General features: G+C 39.0%; 1 protein-coding gene across 1 annotated transcript in view; it reads left to right on the forward strand.

Annotated features, from left to right (window-relative positions):
- Positions 1-338: 338 nt before the first annotated feature.
- LOC126062349 (suppression of tumorigenicity 18 protein) overlaps positions 339-23,386 on the forward strand; it is a 119,402-nt gene continuing 96,354 nt past the window's right edge. The window contains exons 1-4 of the mRNA XM_049859831.1: positions 339-485; positions 1,212-1,315; positions 10,347-10,401; positions 12,673-12,703. Of these exons, the coding sequence (XP_049715788.1) occupies positions 10,347-10,401; positions 12,673-12,703 (86 nt within the window). The 5' untranslated portion in view covers positions 339-485; positions 1,212-1,315. The remainder of the gene's footprint in view (positions 486-1,211; positions 1,316-10,346; positions 10,402-12,672; positions 12,704-23,386) is intronic.

The raw sequence follows: 23,386 nt of genomic DNA on the forward strand, positions 1-23,386 counted from the left end.
AGACAAAAAGCCATTACCTTTAGAATTTAGAAACAGCATTGTTCCCCAGACTGCCTGTTTTCTGGGATCTTTTGTTTTAGGTTAGTAGATGGCAAACAAAGGGAACAGGCAGGTGGAAAGCTTCAGAACTCTTTCTGAACTGAGGTCGAAGTAGAATAGGCAAAAAAAAAAAAAAAAAAAAAATGGAGAGAAAGCTCCCTTCCTTTTTTTTTCTGGTTGCAATCAAACACAAATTAAGACTTGCCAAGCTCCTGTGCTGGTTTCCAGTGTTTACGTTACGTGCAGTGATCTCTTCTATCACTTGAGAGAGTCTTGTCCCCGTTTCTCCCCAGGAGCTACAGTTGCTGACTCGAGTTGAAGAAGCACCCGCTTCGTGTCCGGCCCAAGCCTATGAGTCAGACGGAACTCCATGTTTACAAAGCTGAGCACCATCACATCTTGCAAAGGGTAGCTCAAAGCTGGTGGGGGCTCTTTCTGCAAGGAAGGTTGGTGCCTTTTTTTTTTTTTTTTAAGTCCAGCACTGCCAACTATAAGCATGTGAAATGTGCACTGATATATATGGTATTTGTATAAATAGCTCCTCTCTAGAGGGTTTAGTATGTTGAGGGTACTACACTGAATTTTAGAGTTTTCTCTCAAGTGCCAAATGGCCTGAAAACTGACTCTGTGCTCATCCCCTGAGGCCGAATTGAGGTGATGAAGCTCTATGTATCATGACTGAAGGAAAAGTAAACAAAGAGTAAACTGTTTCCATAGAAGTCCTGTTAAAACATTGGCAAAAATGATTAGTAGCATTTTTTGATGGCTTCACTAAAAAGCACCCTAAATAAGAAAAGAATACATTTTGAATATGTCTTTTTTGACTTCTTGAGGATAGCACACTCCAAGTCCTGTCAAAAGTTTTTATTTTAGTGGCCAAAAGTAATAATGATAATAGAGGGTCCCTCTCACCCAATTTCCCTAACTAAATGGAAAACAATGTAGTTCTGCAATAAAGATGAAAACAAAGCTGGCTTACCTTAAAAACTGTGGAAGTATTTTCCTCATTAATACGTAGTATAACATTTTCAATACTGTCTCAGTACAGTCCAGCCCCGTCACAGGTAAAAGCGTCAGCGCATTACTGCTCACGTCTGTGTTTGTTCATGCCCTTCTACGTTGGTTCTTCCTCATGCACTTTCCTCTTTTTAAACTTTTTTTTATCTTAATAGAATGAATTTCAGAATTTCTTGTTAAAGCAGACAAAGACATTTAGTCAGCCTGTCAAAGCACGAGAAACCAAGTTGGCACACAAGTTACCTCGAAAAAGAGAAAGGTAAGGTAACATTTTTATTGAAAAGTAGAATATTTTGAAAAATGAATTCAGTCAAAGCATTTATATAAAATCTTCCGCTACAGCAACGCCTTATGTCTGTGGATTTGCTTTGAAAGAAATTTATCATTAGTGCTGAATTTAGAATTGTGATATTTGTCAGAAGCAGAGCCAAATAAATGCACATTTAAAAATATTAAACACGTGGGGTCCTCCGAGTCTACATACCCCTTTGCATAGTGATCGGTGTGTGTTGTTTGCTCACACATGTTTACAGTTAAAGAAAGATTTAGTGTTAAAATCGTTTTAAAATCCAACTGGAATTTGTCAGTATTAGAAATAAGTTTAGTAAAGGATTAAGAGAAAATACGTGGTATATTTTAAAAACACAATAGATGATTTCTACAGTAAATGCTGAAAGGTGAGGACATGACTGTTTCTTGGGTAAAGTCCCTTTAAGATAATTTATCTGCACACAATGGAGCTTATTTTCTAACATTTATGTATTTTGCCACAAATATATCTCAAAATATCAGCAAGGAAAAAATTAAAGATCCTTTTACAGTGTTACATGCCCTGAGTTATCTTTAAACAGGACATGTTAAAAAAAAAAAAAAAAAAAAAAAAGGCTCTCCTAAAACATAAAGCTGGCGTTTGTCCCTGTGTCACCAAGCTGTACTCTGACGCCGCAGCATGGCAACTAATAGAAATCCTTGGCACACGTTGTTTACCTAAGGGAATAATAGAACTATTTGCTGGAGTCATTTGGCAAAAGGACACAAACATATGGCTTTGGTTTATATCAGCACTGCCAGTTGTGCAAAGTTGTAGGATGAAGTATGCAACAGAGTGACAACTCAGAAATCAGAAGTAAGGATCGGCGTATATCATCCTCATCATTAAGCCACCCAAGCTCGTCTCAGGTCTAAGGTTTCTTACAGTGTATTTCCAAGTGACTATAGAAGATCCCCTTTGACAAACACCTCATCTTTGGGAAATGTGTGTGACCTTAGCCCTGAGGAAGAGCCAGAGAGTTGGGTTTAATCTGGTAGCCAACAGAATCTACTTCCTCCTTTAGGTTTGGTGTTTGAATGTTCTGTGGTACAGGAGGGATTAGGGGAGACAAGGAAAGGTGTCATTAATCCAAAGCGTGCACATCATTTGATTCTTCAGCTTTCCTATACAGAGTCGAGGACAGTACAATAAGAAACATGTGAGAACAGAGAGTTGCAATCAAGGATTAAAAAAAGAAAAGAAAAATTTGCTATTGAGTCAATTCCGACTTAGGGTGACCACATGTGTTTCAGAGCAGAACTGTGCTTCACAGGGTTTTCAATGGCTATGATCTTTCAGAAGTAGGTTGCCAGGCCTTTTTTGCAAGGCATCTCTGGGTAGATTTGAACTGCCAACATTTTGGTTAGGAGTCAACCACTTAACCATTTGTGGCACCCCAAAAAAAATCCCAAAACACAAACTCACTGCCTTCCAGTCAATTCTGACTCATAGCTTCCCTACATGACAGAGTAGAACTGCCCCATAGGGTTTCCAAGGAGTGGATGGTGGATTCAAACTGCTGATCTTTTGGTTAGTGTCAAGCTTGCACCACCCAGAGACTCCTGAAATCAATCATTGCTGTCAAGTCTACTCTGACTCCTGAATAAAAGATGAAAAGTTTAGAACATTGTAAATATTTTCTGCATATGGGCTCTTATTCTTCCTGTGTAATTAATAAATGTATAAAATGAAAACCGGAAGAACAAAAAGAGAGAAAAAATATACTTAAACTTTCTGTCTTGGCATTGTTCTCCATATGCAATCTATTCCTTTTATCACTGCTCATTTTCCCCGTATCTGTCCTCTGTGTATCAGGTAAACATGTATCGTCCTGTTTGGGGCTGATCCAAAGTTTTCTTTAAAACAAAATGATGCCAGAATCAGCAAAAGAAAGGGCAACCAATGTAGAAGTCTTTGTTCTTCAACCTGACTACATTCACACCAAAGTACTGGCACCATCTCGTTGTCTAGTTGTTCTGGGATTAACCTTTCCAACTTCCTGAGATTTCTTTATCATCCTTTTTAAAAATTGATTTTTGAAAAGGAAGCATCCAGTGAGCATAAAGCGCTCCTCGTGGCGGGGGATCCAGGCTTCTTCCTGGCAGCCACAGAAGCTCCTTCTGCCCTTGCCAAAGTTTCCCAGGATTGAAAACGACACCTTGTCAGAGCAATGTGACACACAACACAAAACCACCTCCTGTTAGAAGCTCAATCCTGTTAGAAGGGGACGTATTACAAGTTGAGTGTATGTGAAGGACTTTTCAGATTGAAAGTGTTTATCCACATGAGACTGTATACAACTAGACAGTACTAACAGTCATCATAGAAGGATCTTGAGAAAGTGCTCTCAAAATATTGTGATCACTCTTTTTCTACAAATATTAAGAAGCTCAAGATTACTTTTAAATATATCATGTAAATTCATACTGATATAGTCATTGTCCAGGGTTCTGTTGAAGGAAGAAAACAAAAGGTCACCATTACCAAGGGGGTTGTTTTAGCCAGCTTTAAAAAGTGATTAGCTGTTTGCTTGGAAAGAATTGTTAGGTTAAAATAGAATTTTGGGTGAAAAAATCAAAGGGAACTAAATCTCCTCACATACCAGTAATTTCCTTGTATGAATAGGAGCAAAACTGAATTTATTTTTTTATGTCCTGCTCCTGACTCTCTCCCTCCCAAAAGCCAGCATCCCAGGACCTCCTTTTCAGCCACCACGTGAAGGGAACAGCTATGTGTTCTAGAGTGATAGGGATGTGAGATCTCTTCATTGTCCACCCGATGTAAGCATCCATAAAATAAGAGAGCCAGCTGCAAGTAACTCTGAAATCACTTCATAAACCTGAACATTTTTTCTAACTACTGTCTATAGGTTTGTAAGTATATATTTAAAAAAAAATACCATTGAGTCAGCTCCAGCTCATGGCAACACCATGTGTCTCAGAATAGAACTGCACTCCATAGGGTTTTCAATGGCTGATTTTCAGAAGTAGATTGCCAGGCCTTTCTTCTGGGGTGCCTCCAGGAGCACTGGAACCTCCAACATTTTGGTTAGCAGCTGAGCTTGTTAACTGCACCACCCTGGGACTCCTTGTAAGTATATAAAGAAGTTAAATGAGAGCTTTCTAAATTCAATTTAATAGTAGAATTTTATTTTGTGGTCATTTTCCTTCTTCACTCTATGTTTGTTTATTGTCATTGTTGGTTCTTGCATGTCCTTCCTCCAAGTTTTATTTATTTATTTTTTTGCTACTTTATTCTGTAAATTTCTTTCCGTCTTGAGATTTTGCCTCATATTTGTTTCTCTCCCCAGAGAACTGGGCCATGAAGCCTTTTAAAAAGTTTTCTTCATAGTCTTATTATGAATCAGGTATTGAGCAAGAATCACTTTCCCCCTGCCTTACCTATCTAGCGCTGCGATAGCAGAAATACCACAAGTGGATGACTTGAACTAACGAATTTATTTTCTCACAGTTTAGGAGGCTAGAAGTCTGAATTTAGAGCTCCAGTTCAAGAAGAAGGCTTTCTCTTTCTGTCGGCTCTGGAGGAAGATCCTTGTCTCTTCAGTTTCTGCTTCCTGGTACCTTGGAGATCTCTGTGTGTCTAACCACACTCTCTCTTCACTCATTTATTTAATCTCTTTTATATCTCAAAATGAATTGACTTAAGATACGCCCTACACTAATCGTGACTCATTAACATAACAAAATAACCCATTCCCAAATGGGATTATAACCACAGGCACAGAGGTTAGGATTTATAACACATAGTTTTTGGAGACACAATTCAATCCATATCATTCTACCCTTTGGCCCCCCAAAATTCACGTCCTAGCCACATGCAAAACAAATTCAACCCATTACATAATCCCAAAATTCTTAAATCAACCGCAAGTCCAAAATCTCATCTTCTAAATCAAATATGGGTGAGACTTTAGGTGTTTTCTATCCTGTGAAATCTAGAATACAAGTTATCTGTTTCCAGGTTACAATAATGAAACAAGCACAAGGTAGACATTTCCTCTACAAATGGGAAAAATCGGAGGGAAAGAAGAGATAACAGCCAACAAGCAAGTCCAAAACCCAACAGAAAAATTTACGTTAGCATTCAAGTCTTGAAAATAATTCTCTCTTCTCTGAGACCATCTAGGCAGTCATCTTACTCTCCAGACTCTTGGGTTTGCCACACCCACTGTATTCTTGATGGATGCCACTCAGCCCTGGAATTTACCTCAACCTTCTAGGCCCTCTGGGATGGCAACTCTGCTCCGTTGTCTTTATGTGTCCCCATTCCCTTAGTCCATCTGAGTGGCGACCCCCACCCCCCTCAGCCCTGGCAGTCCCTGTTCTTCTGCCCCTTGGGCATAGCAGCCCCAACCCCTCAGCTTTGGGTGGAGACACCATCTCCCAGCACACCTTAACAGCAGCTCCATACTCTGGAACTGAGTTGGCGAAGAATCTTTGAAACATAGGAGGCTGTAGCACCACCCTTTGAGATCCAAGTGACTGTGGCCCCACCCTTTGAAAGCGAGAAGGCTCTGCTTCCCGTACTCCTTCCAACAGTTTTGCTGGTCTCCGATTTATTGGTGGACAACAGATGTAACTCCTTTGGCCTGTTTCCTGCCAGCAGAATTTCAAGAGGCTATCTGTTCTTTCCTTTTGTTCTTCATCTGTCCCCTTCAGTCTCAGCTGATGAGTTTTCTGCTGTTGTAGTTGGTAAGAACCATTTGTCACAGACTTAATCTCTGTAACAAACGATTGTGTAGTCATGTCCTTGGTGAACATTCTAGGACACACATCCTTAGTTTGTAAAACAGAATTTTCAACATTTTTAAGCTTTCTTTTCATTTTGCACAGTTCATTTTTAAGTCCAACTCTTTCCTCTCATATTTTACTTACTGTAAGTAGCAAAGAGAAACCATGTGGCCCCTTTAAGATCTTGCTTAGAAATCTCATCAGCCAGTTATCCAAGTTCAAAACTTGCAACTTCTACTTTCCACTGAACATTTGAACATAATTCAGATAAGTTATTTACCACTGCATAAAAAGCACCACCCTTCCTTCATTGTCCAATCACATCTTCATCATTTTCTTTTAAAGCCTCACCAGAAGCACATTTAACGTCCACATCTGGCAACATTGTGTTGCTGGTGCTGTATGTATTCTCTAAGACGATAGAGACTTTTTTTATATAGCTCTCCTCACCTCCTTCTGAGTCCTCAGAGACTTGCCTTTGACATTCATAATTCTACCAACAGTCTCTTCAAGTCAATCTAGGTTTCTACTAGTAAAAAGTACCTTAAAACTGTTCCAACCTCTACCCATTACCCAATTCCAAAACCACTTCCACATTTTAGGTATCTGTTAGAGAAGCACTCCACTCTTCCAGTACCAAGATGAGTGGAGGTGGGGGAGGTGCAGCAATGAAGAGAAGGGGGAAGAAAGATGCCAAACCACATGAAGATCACTTAGGAGCACAAGTTCAAAGAGACAAAGACTTTCCTCCAGAGCCAACAGAGAGAGAAAGCCTTCTCCTAGAGCCAGGACCCTGAATTCGGACTTCTAGCCTTTTAAACCGTGAGAAAAAAAATTTCCGTTTGTTAAAGCCATTCACTTTTGGTATTTCTGTTATAGCAGCACTGAATAACTAAGACATCCTCCCTTTCTATAAAAATATTATACATATCTATATTTATATGTTAAAATTAACTTTTCTTCATGTAGTTTCAGATCAGGAAAAATGACAGTATAAAGTTTACCTTAAATATTTTTATCCCTACTGAGATTGCCAAAGCCAGGAGGAACCTACTAGAGAAACCTCAGACATAACTTATTTTGTGTTGTTGCTACACATAAGCAATGGAATGAGTTCTCTAAAGTTCCCAAGAAACCTCAGAAAGACAACTAGTTAGAAATCAAATATTTGCTTTGAGGAAAGAAATGACTTCTTAAGTTTTTACAAAATTAATTTCAGAGTTGTCAGTAGTTGGTGAAGTCGAAACGGTAAAAATTTTCAAGTCTCTTTTCCAAAGGAAAAGACAAAAGTTCCCAAAGAAAAATATAATTTTTAAGATTGCAGCATATGTCATTTAGATCAGTTTCCTGAATCGTACCCTAATGATGTGTCTCTTCCACAATTCCAGAAGAATTTGAAAGGATGATAATTTTTTTTTTTCTCTCTCTCCTCTGGGGTCTTAACACAGGCACTGAGGTAAAAACCTCTTTCCAACTTTAATGAACATTTACCCAGACAATGTTCCCATGGAATATGAGGTTTAATTTTACAAAATTAAGGGTGCCCATTGGAAATTTATTAAAGTCCATGAGAATAATCCAAAGGAAGGCTACTTAGAAATCTCTATTCCCATATGCAAGGTCCTAGAGGATGAAGCCTTAGTTTTGAATTAAGCTCCATGAGGAGGAAGTACCATTTCATCAACATCAAAACCATCCTCACCCCCACCAAAAGCACCTGTGCTTTAGGTTTCTGATATTCTTATTCCCCAACAAGCCAGAAGACATGACAAGAAACTCTTCAGGTGTGAGGGAGAAAGGTGAAATAGGTGTGTTGTATTTTATGGTTTTGATCCATTTAACTCCTACAACTTTGTCCACAAGTTAAATTTGAAAAGTTTAGTTTTATGAGTGAGTTATCAGTTTTCTAGATTTTTATATAAGATATATATGCTACACCAATAAAAGGACAATAGCTCAACAAAATATGATTATGAGCCAGCATTCCAAGCACAATCAAGTGAAGGTCTATGAATATTTACGCCTTCCTTTCAATGACTTTAATGGGGAGGCGACTGCATGGGATGATGACAGAACGGTCAGACTCTTAGATGACTGAATTGTAAAACAGAATTAGGTTTAAAGTTGCTGTCAAGAAGGTTGATTTAAGTATTTTTGAAACTTTTATATTTACCTCCGGGCACCCTGTGCAGTCCGTGTTTTAGTTTTGGTAAAGAAACTCATGGAGTTCCATCTTCCCTTGCCTTTTGGGGAATTATTGAGAGTGGTTGGGGAGAGTTAATCACCTCTGTGTGGCAGAATAGCGTTAGACTCCTGTTGTGTCGATGCTCACCCATGGGAGTAACTTTCTCAGAAAGAGTGGATGGTTTTTATCGTTTTAACCCTCACATGCTACTGATCTCCCTTAATCTAGTGATTTGGTTAGCACATGGAGGAGAGCTTGCCTGGGTTGAGCCACTTTATATGCAACAGAGATACTCACGGGAGGAGGATTTCACAATACAGTGCCCACTATCCTGAGTAAACCCAGCCATTCTAATCCTAGGTGATTTCACATCTGTCATAAATTCATCTGGTGTTAAAAAAAAAAGGAAAATTGACGGAAAAAAATCACCTGTTTTTATGGTTTTCTCTTATTGTGTAGTTTTAAAATATTCATAACAATGAACCATCTTATTTAGACTAAAGTAACTGCTGTTCAGCAAAGCAGTGAACACTTTTGTATGCTGATTTAAAAAAAAAAAACAGTTCAATGATTGATGTGGTATTTATTATGAAATGATGACAAAAGAGTACTGGTAGTTTTAATAGTTTTAGCTTACGAGAGCTGTTGTTAATTTTGTCTGTAGTGTTGCAGGTGAAAAAATGCACAATGGATAAATAGTCTATATTGGTTTAACTGAACATAATATATAGTGTGTCCTGGAGTTGTTTGTCTCAATAGACTATAGTAATCAAAAGTAATGAACCTATTATGTGCAGGACCTTGGAGAGCATCGAATGGCAGTAAAAGTGTGGCACATAAAAGGTTTATTAAAGGAAATTAAAGTCCATCATTGCCACACCTGCTCCCCTATTATAAGTCTACGGCAGGTCAGTGCCTTCAATCACAACCCAGCCTCCGAGAGCAGAGGCACGTTTCCATCCACTGCAGCCACACCACAGCCGTGCCAGCCGCAGGCTTTAAGGGTGGCAGCCGTGAAGACAGCCTTCAGCTTGCCTCTGATTGTCAGCAGGCAAAACAACTTATTTACATTAAAGAATTTCTTCTGCTTTTTTTTTGTGGTTGTGAATTAAACTAATTGACTATGGAGGATTCCAGTGCAGTGGACTCTCATTTGAGAGTCACCCTTCCTCTGGACAAAAACAAAGGTCTTTTAAAATGATCACATCTGGTTGATAATTTGCATACATTTAAAATATTTAGTAATGATGTTTTAGGGAACTCGATACTGACACACACATTACTCAGTTTCACTTTCTGTATACATTTGGACAATTATAATCCATTGCCATTGAGTTGATTCTGACTCACCGCAACCCCATGTGTTACAGGGTAGAACTGCTCCATAGGGTGTTTTTTTTTGGGGGGGGGGGCTATAATCTTATGAAAGCAGATCACTAGGCCTTTCTTCCACAGCACAACTGGACAGTTGGATCATTACAACTAGTATTTACTCTGGAATTTTGGAAGTAAATGTATGTCATGTATGACCAAAATTTCAAGTGGTATTTTCTGGGGACATTTCGGAAGATTGGCTTCATGTTGCTTTTTAGGTACAGATTTTTTTTTCCCCTGACTTAGAAAGAGATATGCATCAGAAAAGACCTAGAAATGGGGAAGAATCAGGTTTCAGTAAATTACTCTGAAATCTTCGGTTTTGGCATTTGAGGTTTTGTCTGCTTCAAAACCACTGTTAACCAGACAATCCTTTGTTTTCTATCTTTGTCATACCAGGAGTGTTTGAATCACTAACAAACACTTGTGTTTGAGGACATCTGCCCTCTTATAGGGATTCTTTCTGGTTTCCAGCATCTATAGATGTATATCCACGACTAGTGGTGTTTGAGGGCAGGCTCAGATATATCCTCATGGAGCCAAAATGCAGTTCAAGAGCACGGAAGGGTACTCTGTTTCTCATAATGACCTTCAGAAGTACTAATTACAAGTTTTTGTGTTTCGGTCAATGTCGAAGGAATGACCTCAAGACTTTGTGTTAATATTACAGATGGACGCGGAGGCTGAAGATAAAACGCTTCGTACCCGTGCTAAAGGAACCAAGGGTGAGTTAGCCAGTAGGTTGCGTGACGCTGTGCCCACCATACCATGAAGTTTGCGAGTCCCAGTGCTTAGTCCTTGATGTGCAGTCAGGAGGATTAGAACTTCCACAGGGCTTCCTTTTGCATCAAGCTAGGGCACAGGCCGTTGGCATTGAGAGGCCAGCGGTCATGAACCAGGAGTTAAGGACTCAACAAAGCCCACAGTGATGTATGATGCTATTTTTTTCAAAATGCAGTCACAAGTAGTTTTGAACATCATGCCACACAGCATAAGCGTCAACAAGGAGAGACTGCTTTGTGGAGACCTTCGAAATATTGGAGTGACCTTTAATGGCGGAAGAACAAAAAAGTTGTTAGTTTATGGCCAGAGCCGGTTTTGATTTTTATGTTACCTTTCCAGGCTAAACTCAGTTCAGGTAAAATGATTGTGTTTGTGTTTTGACTGTCCCTGCTGGGAATTTCCGGCAGCTCTGCGAAGCAACGTTTGAAAGGTTTAACTTGTCGATTATCCCTCTCTTTTTGTAACCAGCAGATGGTAATGTAATATTGAAATATAAACAGACCCTTGATGAGCTGAACATCTGGAAAACAGGACTGACTGGCAAGAACACCCCTTAAGGAAAATAACTTTTATTATAATTAGCTATATTTTTGTGACCCTTAATTCTAAGTGGAAAACCGTAGGTTCATCACAGCCTCTGGAAACACTCTGGACAGCTGGTCCCCACCCCACCTACCCTTCTCAGAGTGGCCTTGCTGGGGGAGAGCTGAGTCAGGGCAGCAACTGTGCAGCCATTGGAAAGAGCTTTGAGATTTGCAGTTGAAAGTGGCTAGTCAAATGGAGTGCCTTTGTGAGCTGTTTCTCTACAGCCAGTCAAGGTAGATAGTTCCTGTTTGAGGGAAGTCCAGGATATCCACATTTTTTAATAAATTCAAGGATGATTTTATTTTTTCTGTTAAAATGTTACCATGGTTAGCACTAGCCATGGTAACCAAAATGCAGAGTAATGCTGTACAAGAAATGAGATCCTTTTCTACCCAAACAGAAGTGTTCCACTGAATTCTGTTCCAGTTTTAGTTGAAGTTGCCTTTAAAGATACTGTGCCACGTGCCCCAGTATGTGGATTACAGTGTTTCTAAATGTTAGATTCTTATGCAGCAAACTTGTCAGCAGAATACAAGTTTAAGAAAAACAATTTGTGTCCTTATTTAGGATCAAGCTTATGGTAAATACCGGCATGCTAGGGCTGTATTTGGAGCCTAGGTGGTTAAGAGCTCAGCTGCTAAAAGGTCGGCAGTTCAAATCCACCAGCCGCTCCTAGGAAACCCTGTGGGGCAGTTCTATTCTGTCCTGGAGGATCACCGAGTAGAAATTGACTGGGCCGCAACGGGTTTAGGACTGTGTTTGGATTACTTGAATCTTCTGTTTTGACTTTTTAAAGCAAATTATTCTAGCATGCTTTAAAAATTAGAGTCTTTTAATTTGTAACTCCTTTTGGATTTCAAATTATTTTGGTAGACACATACGAAACCTTAACAGAGCCAAGATGTTTTTCTAGAAATGAAACAACTGATGTTTCTTGTGTAGCACGAGTCATCTTTACCGCCACCTGTTGTCCCTCCCAATATGCCTTGTGTAGGCAGGTATTTATAAACAGTAGCTGCTTTAATTCTGCTCATTTCCATCAGAAAAAGCATAGCTCTTCTTTCTACATAATCCTGATTTCTCAAAGTTTGCTGCTGTTAATGTGGCTGAAGCCTCTCCTTTCTATATGAGTGAAGTTCGTGGAATAAAGACTTGGGACATATTCACTTAGTAAATAGTAAAGCTTTGCCAATTCTATTGAAATACTTATTTAATGTCAGTAAAAATGCACCCCTGGGGTTCTTTTGCATAATTTCCTTTAAAAAGTAAATTGATTTTAAGAATAATCCATATCCTTCATGCTCCTGTAATCTTTTGGTGGATCTCTAAATACAGGTACTGAGAAAGTCCAGTCCCTGATTCAAGGTCCCCGGGCACCTATGGCACTGAGCTCAGAACCGGCCTGCTGCAGGCCTCTCTAATACTAGCCTCTGTGCTCCAAAGCCCTGACCAGAAAAGACCAGTCGCCCAGTGGGAACCAAGTAGAGTCTGCACAGTCCCCCCAGTGGGAACCAAGCGGAGTCTGCACTAACCATGTGTTTATCATTATCTCTAGGTGGGAAACAAATTTCGGGCACACAATTTTGAAAATTTTAAACTGATTGGTGTCTTTTTTCTTTTGTCAACAGTGCCGATGAATTCCTTAATCCAGGAGCTCAGGTAAGATTTGCCATGCAGTATTACTTTTTCTGATATTGATTGGCCTTAACTATTAGAATGGTTTGTACTTTTCAATCCTCAAAATCCTTGTTTTAGTATAAAAAAACAAACCCGCTGCCACTGAGCCAATTCTGACTCACAGTGACCCTGTGGGGTAGAGTAGAACGGCCCCACAGGGTCTCCAAGGCCGTAACCCTTACTGAGGCAGACCGCCCCATCTTTCTGCCGTGGAGCTGTTGGTGGGCTTGAACCACCAATCTTTCAGTTAGTGGCTGAGAGCTTTAGCTTCTGAGCCACCAGGGCTCCCTGTTTTGTTATAAGGAAGCTAACAGTTGACTAGGCTCCATCTATAAGCAAACAGAGAAAAAGAACCACTGATCTAGTATTTTGACAATGAAGCAAAGCAATGTTTCGCGTGGACATGAGCAGTTTTCCACTTTTCTTCTGAGGTGCGTGCTGATGTTCTGCCCACGCCTCACAGGTGGTGTGTTTCTGGTCGGTGGTAATTGACAAACTCAGCAGTCACCCACAAATCCGATTAATGGGTAGCCCAAGCTGAAAATTCTCCACTTTTTGCTTTAGATAACCAGATAATTCCATCAGGTAACTGCACTTTTTTTTTTTTTTTTTTTTAATAAAACATAGACATTTGAAGACAACATGACTGACCAATTTTGGGGGCCGTCCAACCGTTTCCACTTTAGATACTGTGACTACACCTCAGCAATATTCTGAAAATTTCACCTTACTAGAGTTTGCAAAAGAAACTCTAATTAGATTTTCTTTCACAGAATTTGTGTTGAGGTATAGTAAAAAATAAGTACATTTTTAAGGAGAAACAAATGCTGATGAAACACTTTCTGTACTGGTGACATTTCCTAGAGAAATTGTGTCAGGAACAAATTGACCCATATCTGTCCATTAGGTTTGCTCTTGCCTTACATTTCCCTCGGAGTCCCCAATCCATTATTTAATTCACCTTTCTAAACAGCAACAGCCTATGATGTATTCCTCAGGGAAAGGTTTGAAAAATGGAGGATGAGTAACAATGTCTGGTGTGTGTTGGAAGTTGTAATATGTGCAAGAAGAATCCATGTAGTTATTTTTCCAGGCAGCTGTGCTTGGTGATTCCTGAAACACTGCTATCTTAGTTACTTCGTTGCTGCATGTTAGTCACTCTGCCAGAGCTTGAGGGCACCTATCCAGCAGGACATGCATCTGTTAGAATTGAGGGCACATTTGCACACTGTTTTTCTTGTTTGTTGCAGTTCATGAGCAGGGAACCCATATCCCTCCGTACATTGTGAAGTTTATCATTAAGAACTTCAGACTCTAAATTACTTTTACAAAAAAAAAAAAAAGCAGGGTATATACTATACTCTCATCTTTGGACAGGGTTAAAGTGTTGAATTGCCTGGCTCATTTACATTCTTGTTTTTTTTAATCTCCCCCTTTTTTAAAGTGTGGGGGCTCTATGTATAGCTTGTCACTTACTGTGGAATGATCAAGAGAAGCTTAAAGCAACCAAGTTCTCAAACTTTGTAATGTGTGCAGTACCAGGGCCTGGTGTCCTAAGGTCAGCTTCATAAACAGCACCTCATGAAGACTTATCTGGTAATGTAACCGCATTTTCAGTCAGAGTCGTGTTAGGGAATCTAACACTTCATAGGGAGAGAAGACCTTTTGAAACACGTGTCTTGAAAAATAAAAGGAAATTTTGAAGGAATGAATAAAAGCGTGTTTTGGCCTAAGGAGAAATACAGGATTCATAGAGAAAAAGGAGAGAATTAGCAGGCAGAAACAAATTTGTGGGGAAAAATGTTTAGTATAATCTTTCTGGAGAATTACAATTTGAGCACTTTATTAGCACCAATAGTTATAATAAACCTAATATTTATTGATGACTTATTGTGTCCCAGACACTCCTTAGCATTCTTTATCCCTCTATTATCTCATTTAATCCTCACAGAAACCTCGTGAGGCAGAAACTTCGCATATTGCAGTTTTCAAAAGCAAAAAGTGACATTAGTTTATGTAAATAACCCAAGGTTACACAATTATAAGTAATCCAGCCTTCTGACTCAGGGACCAGGGTTTCAACCACCAGGCTATGCTTTCTCTCACACACAATTAAGATGACTGTTCAGAATAGACATAAAAAGAAATGGTTCATTATTCATGGCCTCAAGCAGTTGGTTATTGTGTGTGTGTTATTGTGTGTGTTATTGTGTGTGTTATTGTGGTTATTGTGTGTGTTTGAGCCAAGAGTATATTTTAATGAAAAATAATAATGTTTCTTATCCTCTTAATTCTCTGAAAGTCTTTTTTGAATCAGATATTCTATATTCTTTTGTCACTAGACTATCTCAGAAAACTGGTGATAATTGCTAAAAAATTCATAACCAAAATTAATTCACCTATTTTTCTTTAATAAGAGCCAGTTTATAAAAATTACTAACTGATCATTAATTTTAGAAACACTTATTTTAAGCAGACTGACCATGTTTATACCGACTAGGGCCCAAGTTGTTGCTTAAATGGGCTAAAATGACCCATATCTCGACCCTGATTATCAGTCTATACCAACCTGGGTAATACAGTACTGGTTTACATGGAAGATCATATCTTCAGTGTCTTTTGTGTTTTTGTACAACTTTATCCATTTCCTACAGTTGGTCCTCCATTTATTCAGCAGATCTGTTGTGACCCAGAATCACATGCGTGCGCCTGAGTCCCGAGTACCTTAGAAAATGAGGCAAGCTTCCCCAGTGTGAAAATTATGGCTGTTTTCAAGAGAACATTGGCAACTTTGTTTGGTTCTTCCTTTTAGAATGCATTGGACATCTTATTGCTTCTAGAGCAACCACTTACAAAACTACTAATATAAATGGAGCTAATTTAAATATACTGTATTGTTCATGGCACTAATAAAAATTGATACTGACATTCTCATCTTCTTATTATACTCTATGTCAGCTACTATCATCACCATTAAAAAAGCAATTTATAACCACAGGCCCACCTTTAATCATATTCCTTATTAGTATTTGTGGTCTTTCTCCAGCCCAGTTCAGGTTACAGTTGGTGTTGAGAGGCTCTCCGTGTTTTTCTAAATCATGACCATTGCAGCGCCTGTCCTTTTCTCGCCTTTTATTACTATTATCCTTAATCGGAACCTCGTGCTCTTGCCCCTCTCAGTGCTGGTGATTATGTCCTGCATTGGCTAAATGTTTTACATGGGCCCAGCCCCTTTCCTCCAACTAGGAAAATACATTCCAGCCTCTGAAGTGGCTTTCCTCTGTGACTGCTTAGATAGAGAAATGAATTCCAAGCTCTTAAGTGTGTTCAAGTCAAATCCTACCATCCTTTGGTGGTCTTATTGCTGCTTTCAATTTGTCGGCTTAATTGTCATAATGAAAATGTTAATTTACTTGTCTCTTTTGACTTTTTTAAATTTTATATAATTTGTTCCTTTTATTTAAAACCCTATCATTAGCACTTTCTCATAAGTTGGAAAATGTTTTATGAGCCCTGTAATCAATAATTACTAGAGCTAATAAGAACTTAATCAGCATGTGACAATTTTTGTGGCTTATTAGATTTAGACGACTTTCTCTTTCCTTTTTTTTCTATCTTATTTCAGTTAAACTTTACATTAGTTAAACTTTTTACTTTAATTTTTAAGTTTTCTTTCCAATTTCATTATTTTTTAAGAATGATGTTTCCCTTAATATTCATGACTTTGTTGGAATTATTTATTGTGCAGAGATTTCTGGATTTGACAGCTAAAGAAAAAAAATGAACAGAAACCGATTTCTAATAATAAATTCTCTATAAATCCATCATCCAGATTAAAGGAAGGAAACAGTTTTAACCACAAAATTGGTTAAAAGAAGGGAGGAACCCCTCTTCTTTCTTTCACTTCTACCTTGCCCAAATGCAGGGTTCAGTGTACACTTGGATATTTAATAACACATTAGCCTTATGTGTCCTTCTAAATGTTGTGGCCAAACCTACGAATTAGAATTCAGGAAACTGGCACATTAAAATTGTTTTGTTTTTTTTTTTCTTTTAATGAGTTGCTTTCAGGAGGAAATGAGACTGGTCACCAAAGAAGCTGATGATATGAGGGACAAGGTGTTCAAGTAGGAAATGTATAAGATGAAGTGTTCCTTCAGCCCACCTTCACCTTCCCCAAGCACAGCTCTGGGTGACAGGCAAGACTCCATGCCGAACACAACACTTTGAGGCATAAGACCTACCAAACTGGTCCAGAGAATATTTTACGTTTACTCTACTGTACTTAGAAGCCCTGGTGGTACAGTGGTTAAGTGCTCGGGTGCTCACCAAAAAGGTTAATAGTTCGAACCCACCAGCTACTCCATGGGAGAAAGATGTGGCAGTCTGCTTCAGTAAATATGTATAGCCTTGGAAACCCTATGGGGCAGTTCTACTCTGTCCTGTAGGGTTGGTATGAGTCAGAATTGACTGGATGGCAATGTGTTAAGGTAGGAAATTGTCTTAAGTATATTAGGGAAGATTTCAATGACGATTAAAACAAAAGGAGTTTGTTCTTTAACAAGAAAATTCAATCGCCTACAAAAACCAGTTGCCTTTGAACAGGCTTCAACTCATGGCAACAGAGTAGAACTGTGATCGACAGGGTTTTCAATAGCTGATTTTTCAGAAGCAGAGCACCAGGCCTGTCTTCCGAGATGCCTCTGGGTGAACTCAAACTGCCAGCCTTTTATTGACAGAGATTTTTTAATGCATTAAGCCAGTCATAGCATTTAGCTTTGAACTTGCTACTCAGTAGACCCTCAACTGGTGTGTATTGAATGAGTTGTTGGAATAATCCACACAGTTTCTAATCTGATCCATATGGCAAGCCTCTAAAGGAGTCAGAACAGCTGACATTACCCACATTTAACTCCTAAGCTGAGTTCAGAGAAGTTAGGCGCTTTAGACATGGTCTTTGACTGATAAGTCACCAAACCAGGGCATTGTTAGGTCTGCCCTTAGTCCAGGGTGCATCCCACGCCTCTGCAGTGCCATCAACAGCCATGCTTTGTGATACACCATTACCACCATTCCCCAACATTCCGTTTTACCAGCCACTTCATTGAGAAATGTTCATTTAAACTTTGTCAATACAGCAGTGCATCACGTTAACATGCATCCAGATCTATGAGCAAACCCTGCTCATAGACCCTTCTTTATTTGCTGCACTGCCAATTATTGAGGCCACAGTCCTTCCCTTCTAAATTGTTTCTACAAATTAAGTATAAGTGATTTTAAGTGTATGTTAAAATATCTGAAAATGGAGTACATATCAATCCGTTTCATTTGTTTTCCTTTCAAAATGCTGCTTCCCAGGTAATGAGATAGTATGGACCTTGTGCTTTGAAGACTAAGTATACAGTGTGGGAGGTGCGAGCCACTCAACCTCCACCTGAGGCCAGTGATAATCATTTGGAAATGAAAAACAAGTCAATCCTGTTACTTAATAGCATGCTGAACTTAGAAGACTAAATTTAGGCTATTTTTTTGCAGTTTGCACATTATAATTACTTGGGATGGGGGACCCTCAAATTAATTGCATATATTCTGTAATTATAATGCTTATATTTCAGAAAAATACTATGAAAGAAAAATGTCTATAGAGCTAAGGGATCCAGAAAAAAATAAGAACAAGAAAATATGCTTTATGTTCTTTAGCTTTTTTTTTTTCCCCCTGTGGTCAAATATTTTCACAAGGATATTGGTGGTCTGTGTCAACCAATGGGCTATAGAAGTCTAGATTCTGAGATAATGGCTTCTTTAGAGATCAGACTGTGATTTCTAAAACTGTGCCAAAATGCCACCACTGCTAACTACAGGTGAGAATTACTTAGGCCACACCTTTTGCATTTCAGAGATTATTGAGGGAGATCTTTTTTTTTTGTCCATTTAACTTTTTTTTTTTTTGTAAAATAAATCTTTTTACCCAGCAGAATTTGCCATTCTTGATTGAGGAATGAGTATTCCTTCACTGTTCATTCATTCAGGGCTTCTTGTGCACCACTGTAAAATTAGGTGTCGCAGTGGATACCAACATAAATGACCTCATGTCATAGAGCCAGGGGCTCACATAATCACAACCACGTGGGGGGCAGGCTACAAGCCAAGTGCTACTACTGGCCTTCAGAGGGAGAGGCCACTGCAACTTGGGGCTCCAAGGTACCCTCAGAGAATTGTTAGCATATGCACAGCTTGTTAGAGACCCTGACTCCCCAACACCCACCCTAGGTCTGCTAAACCTGCATTTTAACAAGCTCTCTAGGTGATGAATGTGCACCTTGAAGTCTGAGAAGCATTAGGCTAAGGACCATACATTAGACTTTCTACTTACTTGGGAAAGCTTTCCTTTTTGTGGCCAATTTTCAAGGGTGTGTGTTAGAGGGAAAGTCAAGCATCTGGTTTGCTTTGGAATTATCCAAATCTGGAGTTATCTGTGAATTCTTGAGGAATGTTAATGAATGTTTGAACTTCTATTTGGTGAAGATTAGTAGATTACAGGATAGACAATTTCCACAGGAATGTAGCAGGAGCACAAGCTTTGGTCTTCTTCTAGTCTTTGTTTTTATATCTTGTAAGTGACTGGAATCAACCATATCTTACTTAAAAATTCATTAGAAAGAAACTTCACATAAGGACACTTTTTAAATTTTAAATTTGGTGAAAATATACACTGCAGAACGTACACCCATTCAACAGTTTTGACATGTACAATTCAATTACAGTGGTTACATTCTTCCTATTGTGTCACCATTCTCGCTACCTCTACCCACATTTTTCACCACCATTGACTTAGACTTACTACCTTCTAAACTCCTCATCTATTATTTACTAGTTACTGCTGTCAATTTGATTTCATATAGAAAATTCTTTTAAAAAAGTGCAATGCTCAGGACAAACATTCTTGACTAATTTAGTTGAGCTGTTGTTTAGTTTAAAGATGACTTCAGGGAATAATTTTAGTTCATGGCTTTAAGATTTTCTCAGAGTGATAGATTTGGGGATTCCTCCAGTCTCAAAAGGTCCAGCAAATCTGGATTCTTTAAGAATCTGAAATTCTGTTCAATAATTTTTCCCCTTTTGGTCAGGATTCATCTATTGATTCCTTGATCAAAATGTTCAGTAATGGTAGCTGGGCACCATCTAGCTCTTCTGGTCTCGTGGTAAGGGAGGCAGTAGTTCATAGAGACATTTAGATCTGCAGTCCAGTTCCTTCTCCAGTTCCTGGGTCTCCTTCTTACTCTGCTGCTCCAGGCAAACAGAGACCAATTTTTGCATCTTGGATGGCCATTCACAAGCTTTTAAGACCCCAGGCATTACTTACTGAACTAGGGAGCGGAATAGCAACTCTAAACATAGTTTTAAGTCAGTTGACTGGACAGGCCCACAAAGCCACTACCCTGAACCTTCCAACCAACAAAACTTATCACACAAGGTATTTGGATGTGCCTAAGTAATATCAGCAACTTTAGCCTCTTTCTCTCTTTCTTTTTTTTTTTTTTTTTTGGTGGGGAGTGGAGGTTGCTGTTGTTATTGTAAAATTACATGTTGCATAATATTCGCCCTTTTTCTGGTGTACTACTTAGTGATATCGTTACACTCATCAAGTTGTGCCACCATTACCCTTAACTGATGCATAAGGACTCTTATTAAACATCATTCTATACGCTTCCACAGATGATTATAGTCTTCTAGAGTGTATTCTGGGAGTAGTTAGTTATTAGGCCTCAAAAAATATTCAAATATCTGTCAACTTCCATATGTCACACTTGCAACTTGGACATACTGGTATCTAATAAGGCCAAGGCTCCTTCTGACTGGCACAGGCATTTTCCAGTTTATTTCTTCATTTTGGTCAGTATCTTCTCATCCTAATGTGCTCCTGAGCATCTCCAACACAACACAACATTATTTAACAATATTCCTCATTCTACTCAATCTCCTCAAAAGAACACATAAAATTTATTTTCACCATTGGGCAGAGTGCTTTGTTTTTTGCTGTTATCTTTTAAGTAAACTACACCCATTTGGGGGACCAATTTTAATTACTTTATATATTTCCAAATGTAATGTTTCTGACATCATGCAGGTTTATTTTTATTTTGTGTTCGTTTTTTTCTGCTTACATTGTGAACCGAAATAAATATATCCCACCAATTCATGCCCACAGTCATGCTGACAAATGAATTTCCTAGCAAACAAATCACTTGGCCTGTTTTTCACTATTTCCACAAAAGGGGGACTTCTCATAACTCTGAGGCAAACCCCCACCTGCAACCTGACCAGGTGGTGGGAATGACACAGTGCTAAAGGCAGATGGGGTGCTGGCGACTTTATCAGGGACGAGCTGTGTGACTTCGAACGTGTCCAAATATCAAGTCTTCATGCCTTCTTCAGTGATGAAGCTTTTTTCTGTACAGTACTTTTCATCCTGGCTGCCGGGTTTTCTTCCCCATCTCAAAGCATGGCTAAAGTTTTCATCCATGTTTTCTGAGGTTGTCTTTGCCTTTCAGCCTCTCCTTTGTACCTTTTCTCTTGGATTTTTTTCTTTGCATTCTTTCTCCTTGTTTATTTTCCCCTCCCTGTAGGAGAAAATGCTTTTCCTAGTCACCACTCCCATAATTTTGTTCTTCCAATCTCATCATCATGCTATTTCCTACAGGAAACCCTGTGCCTATAGCTCCTTATTTTTTATGTTCTGAAAAGCTCTTTCCGTCTCTACTCTGGTACAGGCAATGCCTGGTACGATTCTCTCCATCATCTTCTCAAAAGTGAAAAGTTTGTCCCACCCTTTAAAGCTCAGGACTTCCCATGAATTATCCCCACGACTTCCCAGGTCGATTAATCCTTTTTTCCGTTATGCTTACAAGAAGTATTTACTTGTTTGTTTCAAAAAACTTATTACTTTGGATCATAGCTTTTATTTTTTATTTAATTTAAAATGCATTTATTTGAAAATGTATTTTACATATATTTTATAGTTTTCCTGTCAACTTAAAGAGTTAGAGGGCATAATATTTTCAAAGAAATGCTCATATATGTATATATAATGTGAATAGGTGTCAAAGACATGACCTGTAACCTTGACTTCCAGAGTGCTAGCATGGCTATTTTGTAATTCATTCATCCATCCATTCACCCATTCCAAAGAAAACAGATCCCTTGCCTTCAAGGAGCTTACAGTTTTCTTGGGGAGACAATAACAAAGGATCATATTGCAAAAACAAAATAAAAATTTAATTACTCAATCACAATTTCTGATATACGATCAACTTTTTAAGGACAAAGAGTCTATTTAATTCACCATTGTATCCTTAGTACATGATGCCACTTAAGAAATATTTTATTTTGTTTTGACTACCAGTGTTTGGAGAATAAGAAATTTAGTTAGTAATTCTTGGTAAAGGAAGTTTTATTTAACATGTTGACTCTCTGCAATTATCTTTAAAGTTCCTTCCAATGTATTAGGTTCTTTTCCTAGTTCTGTCCATTACAAACCAACAACGATTTTGTGTAACCAACAAAGCTTCCACTGGCCCTTCAGCTACAAACCAGCCTACTTTATCTATAAAAAAAAAAAAATAGTCATTTCTAATTCATTTTGATTTTCTACCATCAATAAGTGTCTTCCTCTACAAATATATTTTATCAAAATTCCAAACATGGATGTGAGGTGTTCTTAATTCTGTTAACATCTCCCTTGGTCTCACTCAGTCATTTTCAGTCAGGAAGAGAAAATAAAGCTAGAACAGAAACCCACATTGCCTATCCAAGAGCTGTTGGTACTGAGGGATCCACCACATGAGCCTGTGAACAGGAGTGGTCGAATGCCCCAGGTAGAAGAAAAAGTGACTTCCGGGGCATGTGAGCATTTAGGATTCTGAGGCTGGAACAGCTGGATAAAAACAGCATTTAAACGGGGTTTCCTTTAACACTTCTCCCTGTGGTTTTCAGCCTGAGACTTGGCTCCCCTGAAGACTATCAAAGGTGGGGCAGGGAATGCATCTTTAGGGGCCAATGTCCAAAACTGGGTGTAGGGGGTGGGGGTTGGGACTTGTGTAGGGGAGTAGATTCCTAGGTAACTGCAATATGCCGTGGGGATGCTGCTGCCTTTCCCTGTGTAGGAATCACAGCAGACTCCGTTGTCGTTGTCGTTGTCATTGTTGCTATGCTCTCTGGTGAGAACAGAGCTAGCTTAGACTCCTAGACTTCTTAAGGTTCCCCTGGTAATTACTCCTGAGCCTCTGAGGACCTGTATCCTTGTGCTGTGGAGGCTAACACAAGGCTTGCCACCTGTCTTTATAAGATCACTGGACTCGGAGTTCCTTCAGAGGAAAGCTGGCGCCCTCATGCTCACTTTTGTCATTTTCAAGGGAACTTGGCTTCCAGGATGGGGCACTCTCCCTGATCTCCTCCTACCTCTCTCACTATATTTTCTTAATTCCTTCTCAACACCCCAGTCTCCAAACTTTGGATGCCTCAAGGTATCCTTTTTTCTGGTTTCAGGCTTTCATTTCTATCCATACACTGACGACCCCCAAGTTTACACCTCTATCTCTCTTCTCTTTCCTGAACTTCAGGCTCATATAGTCAGCTGTCTAGCCAACATCTCCAAATGGCCCCCAA

Source organism: Elephas maximus, chromosome 19, assembly GCF_024166365.1.
Source record: "Elephas maximus indicus isolate mEleMax1 chromosome 19, mEleMax1 primary haplotype, whole genome shotgun sequence".
NCBI lineage: Eukaryota > Metazoa > Chordata > Mammalia > Proboscidea > Elephantidae > Elephas > Elephas maximus.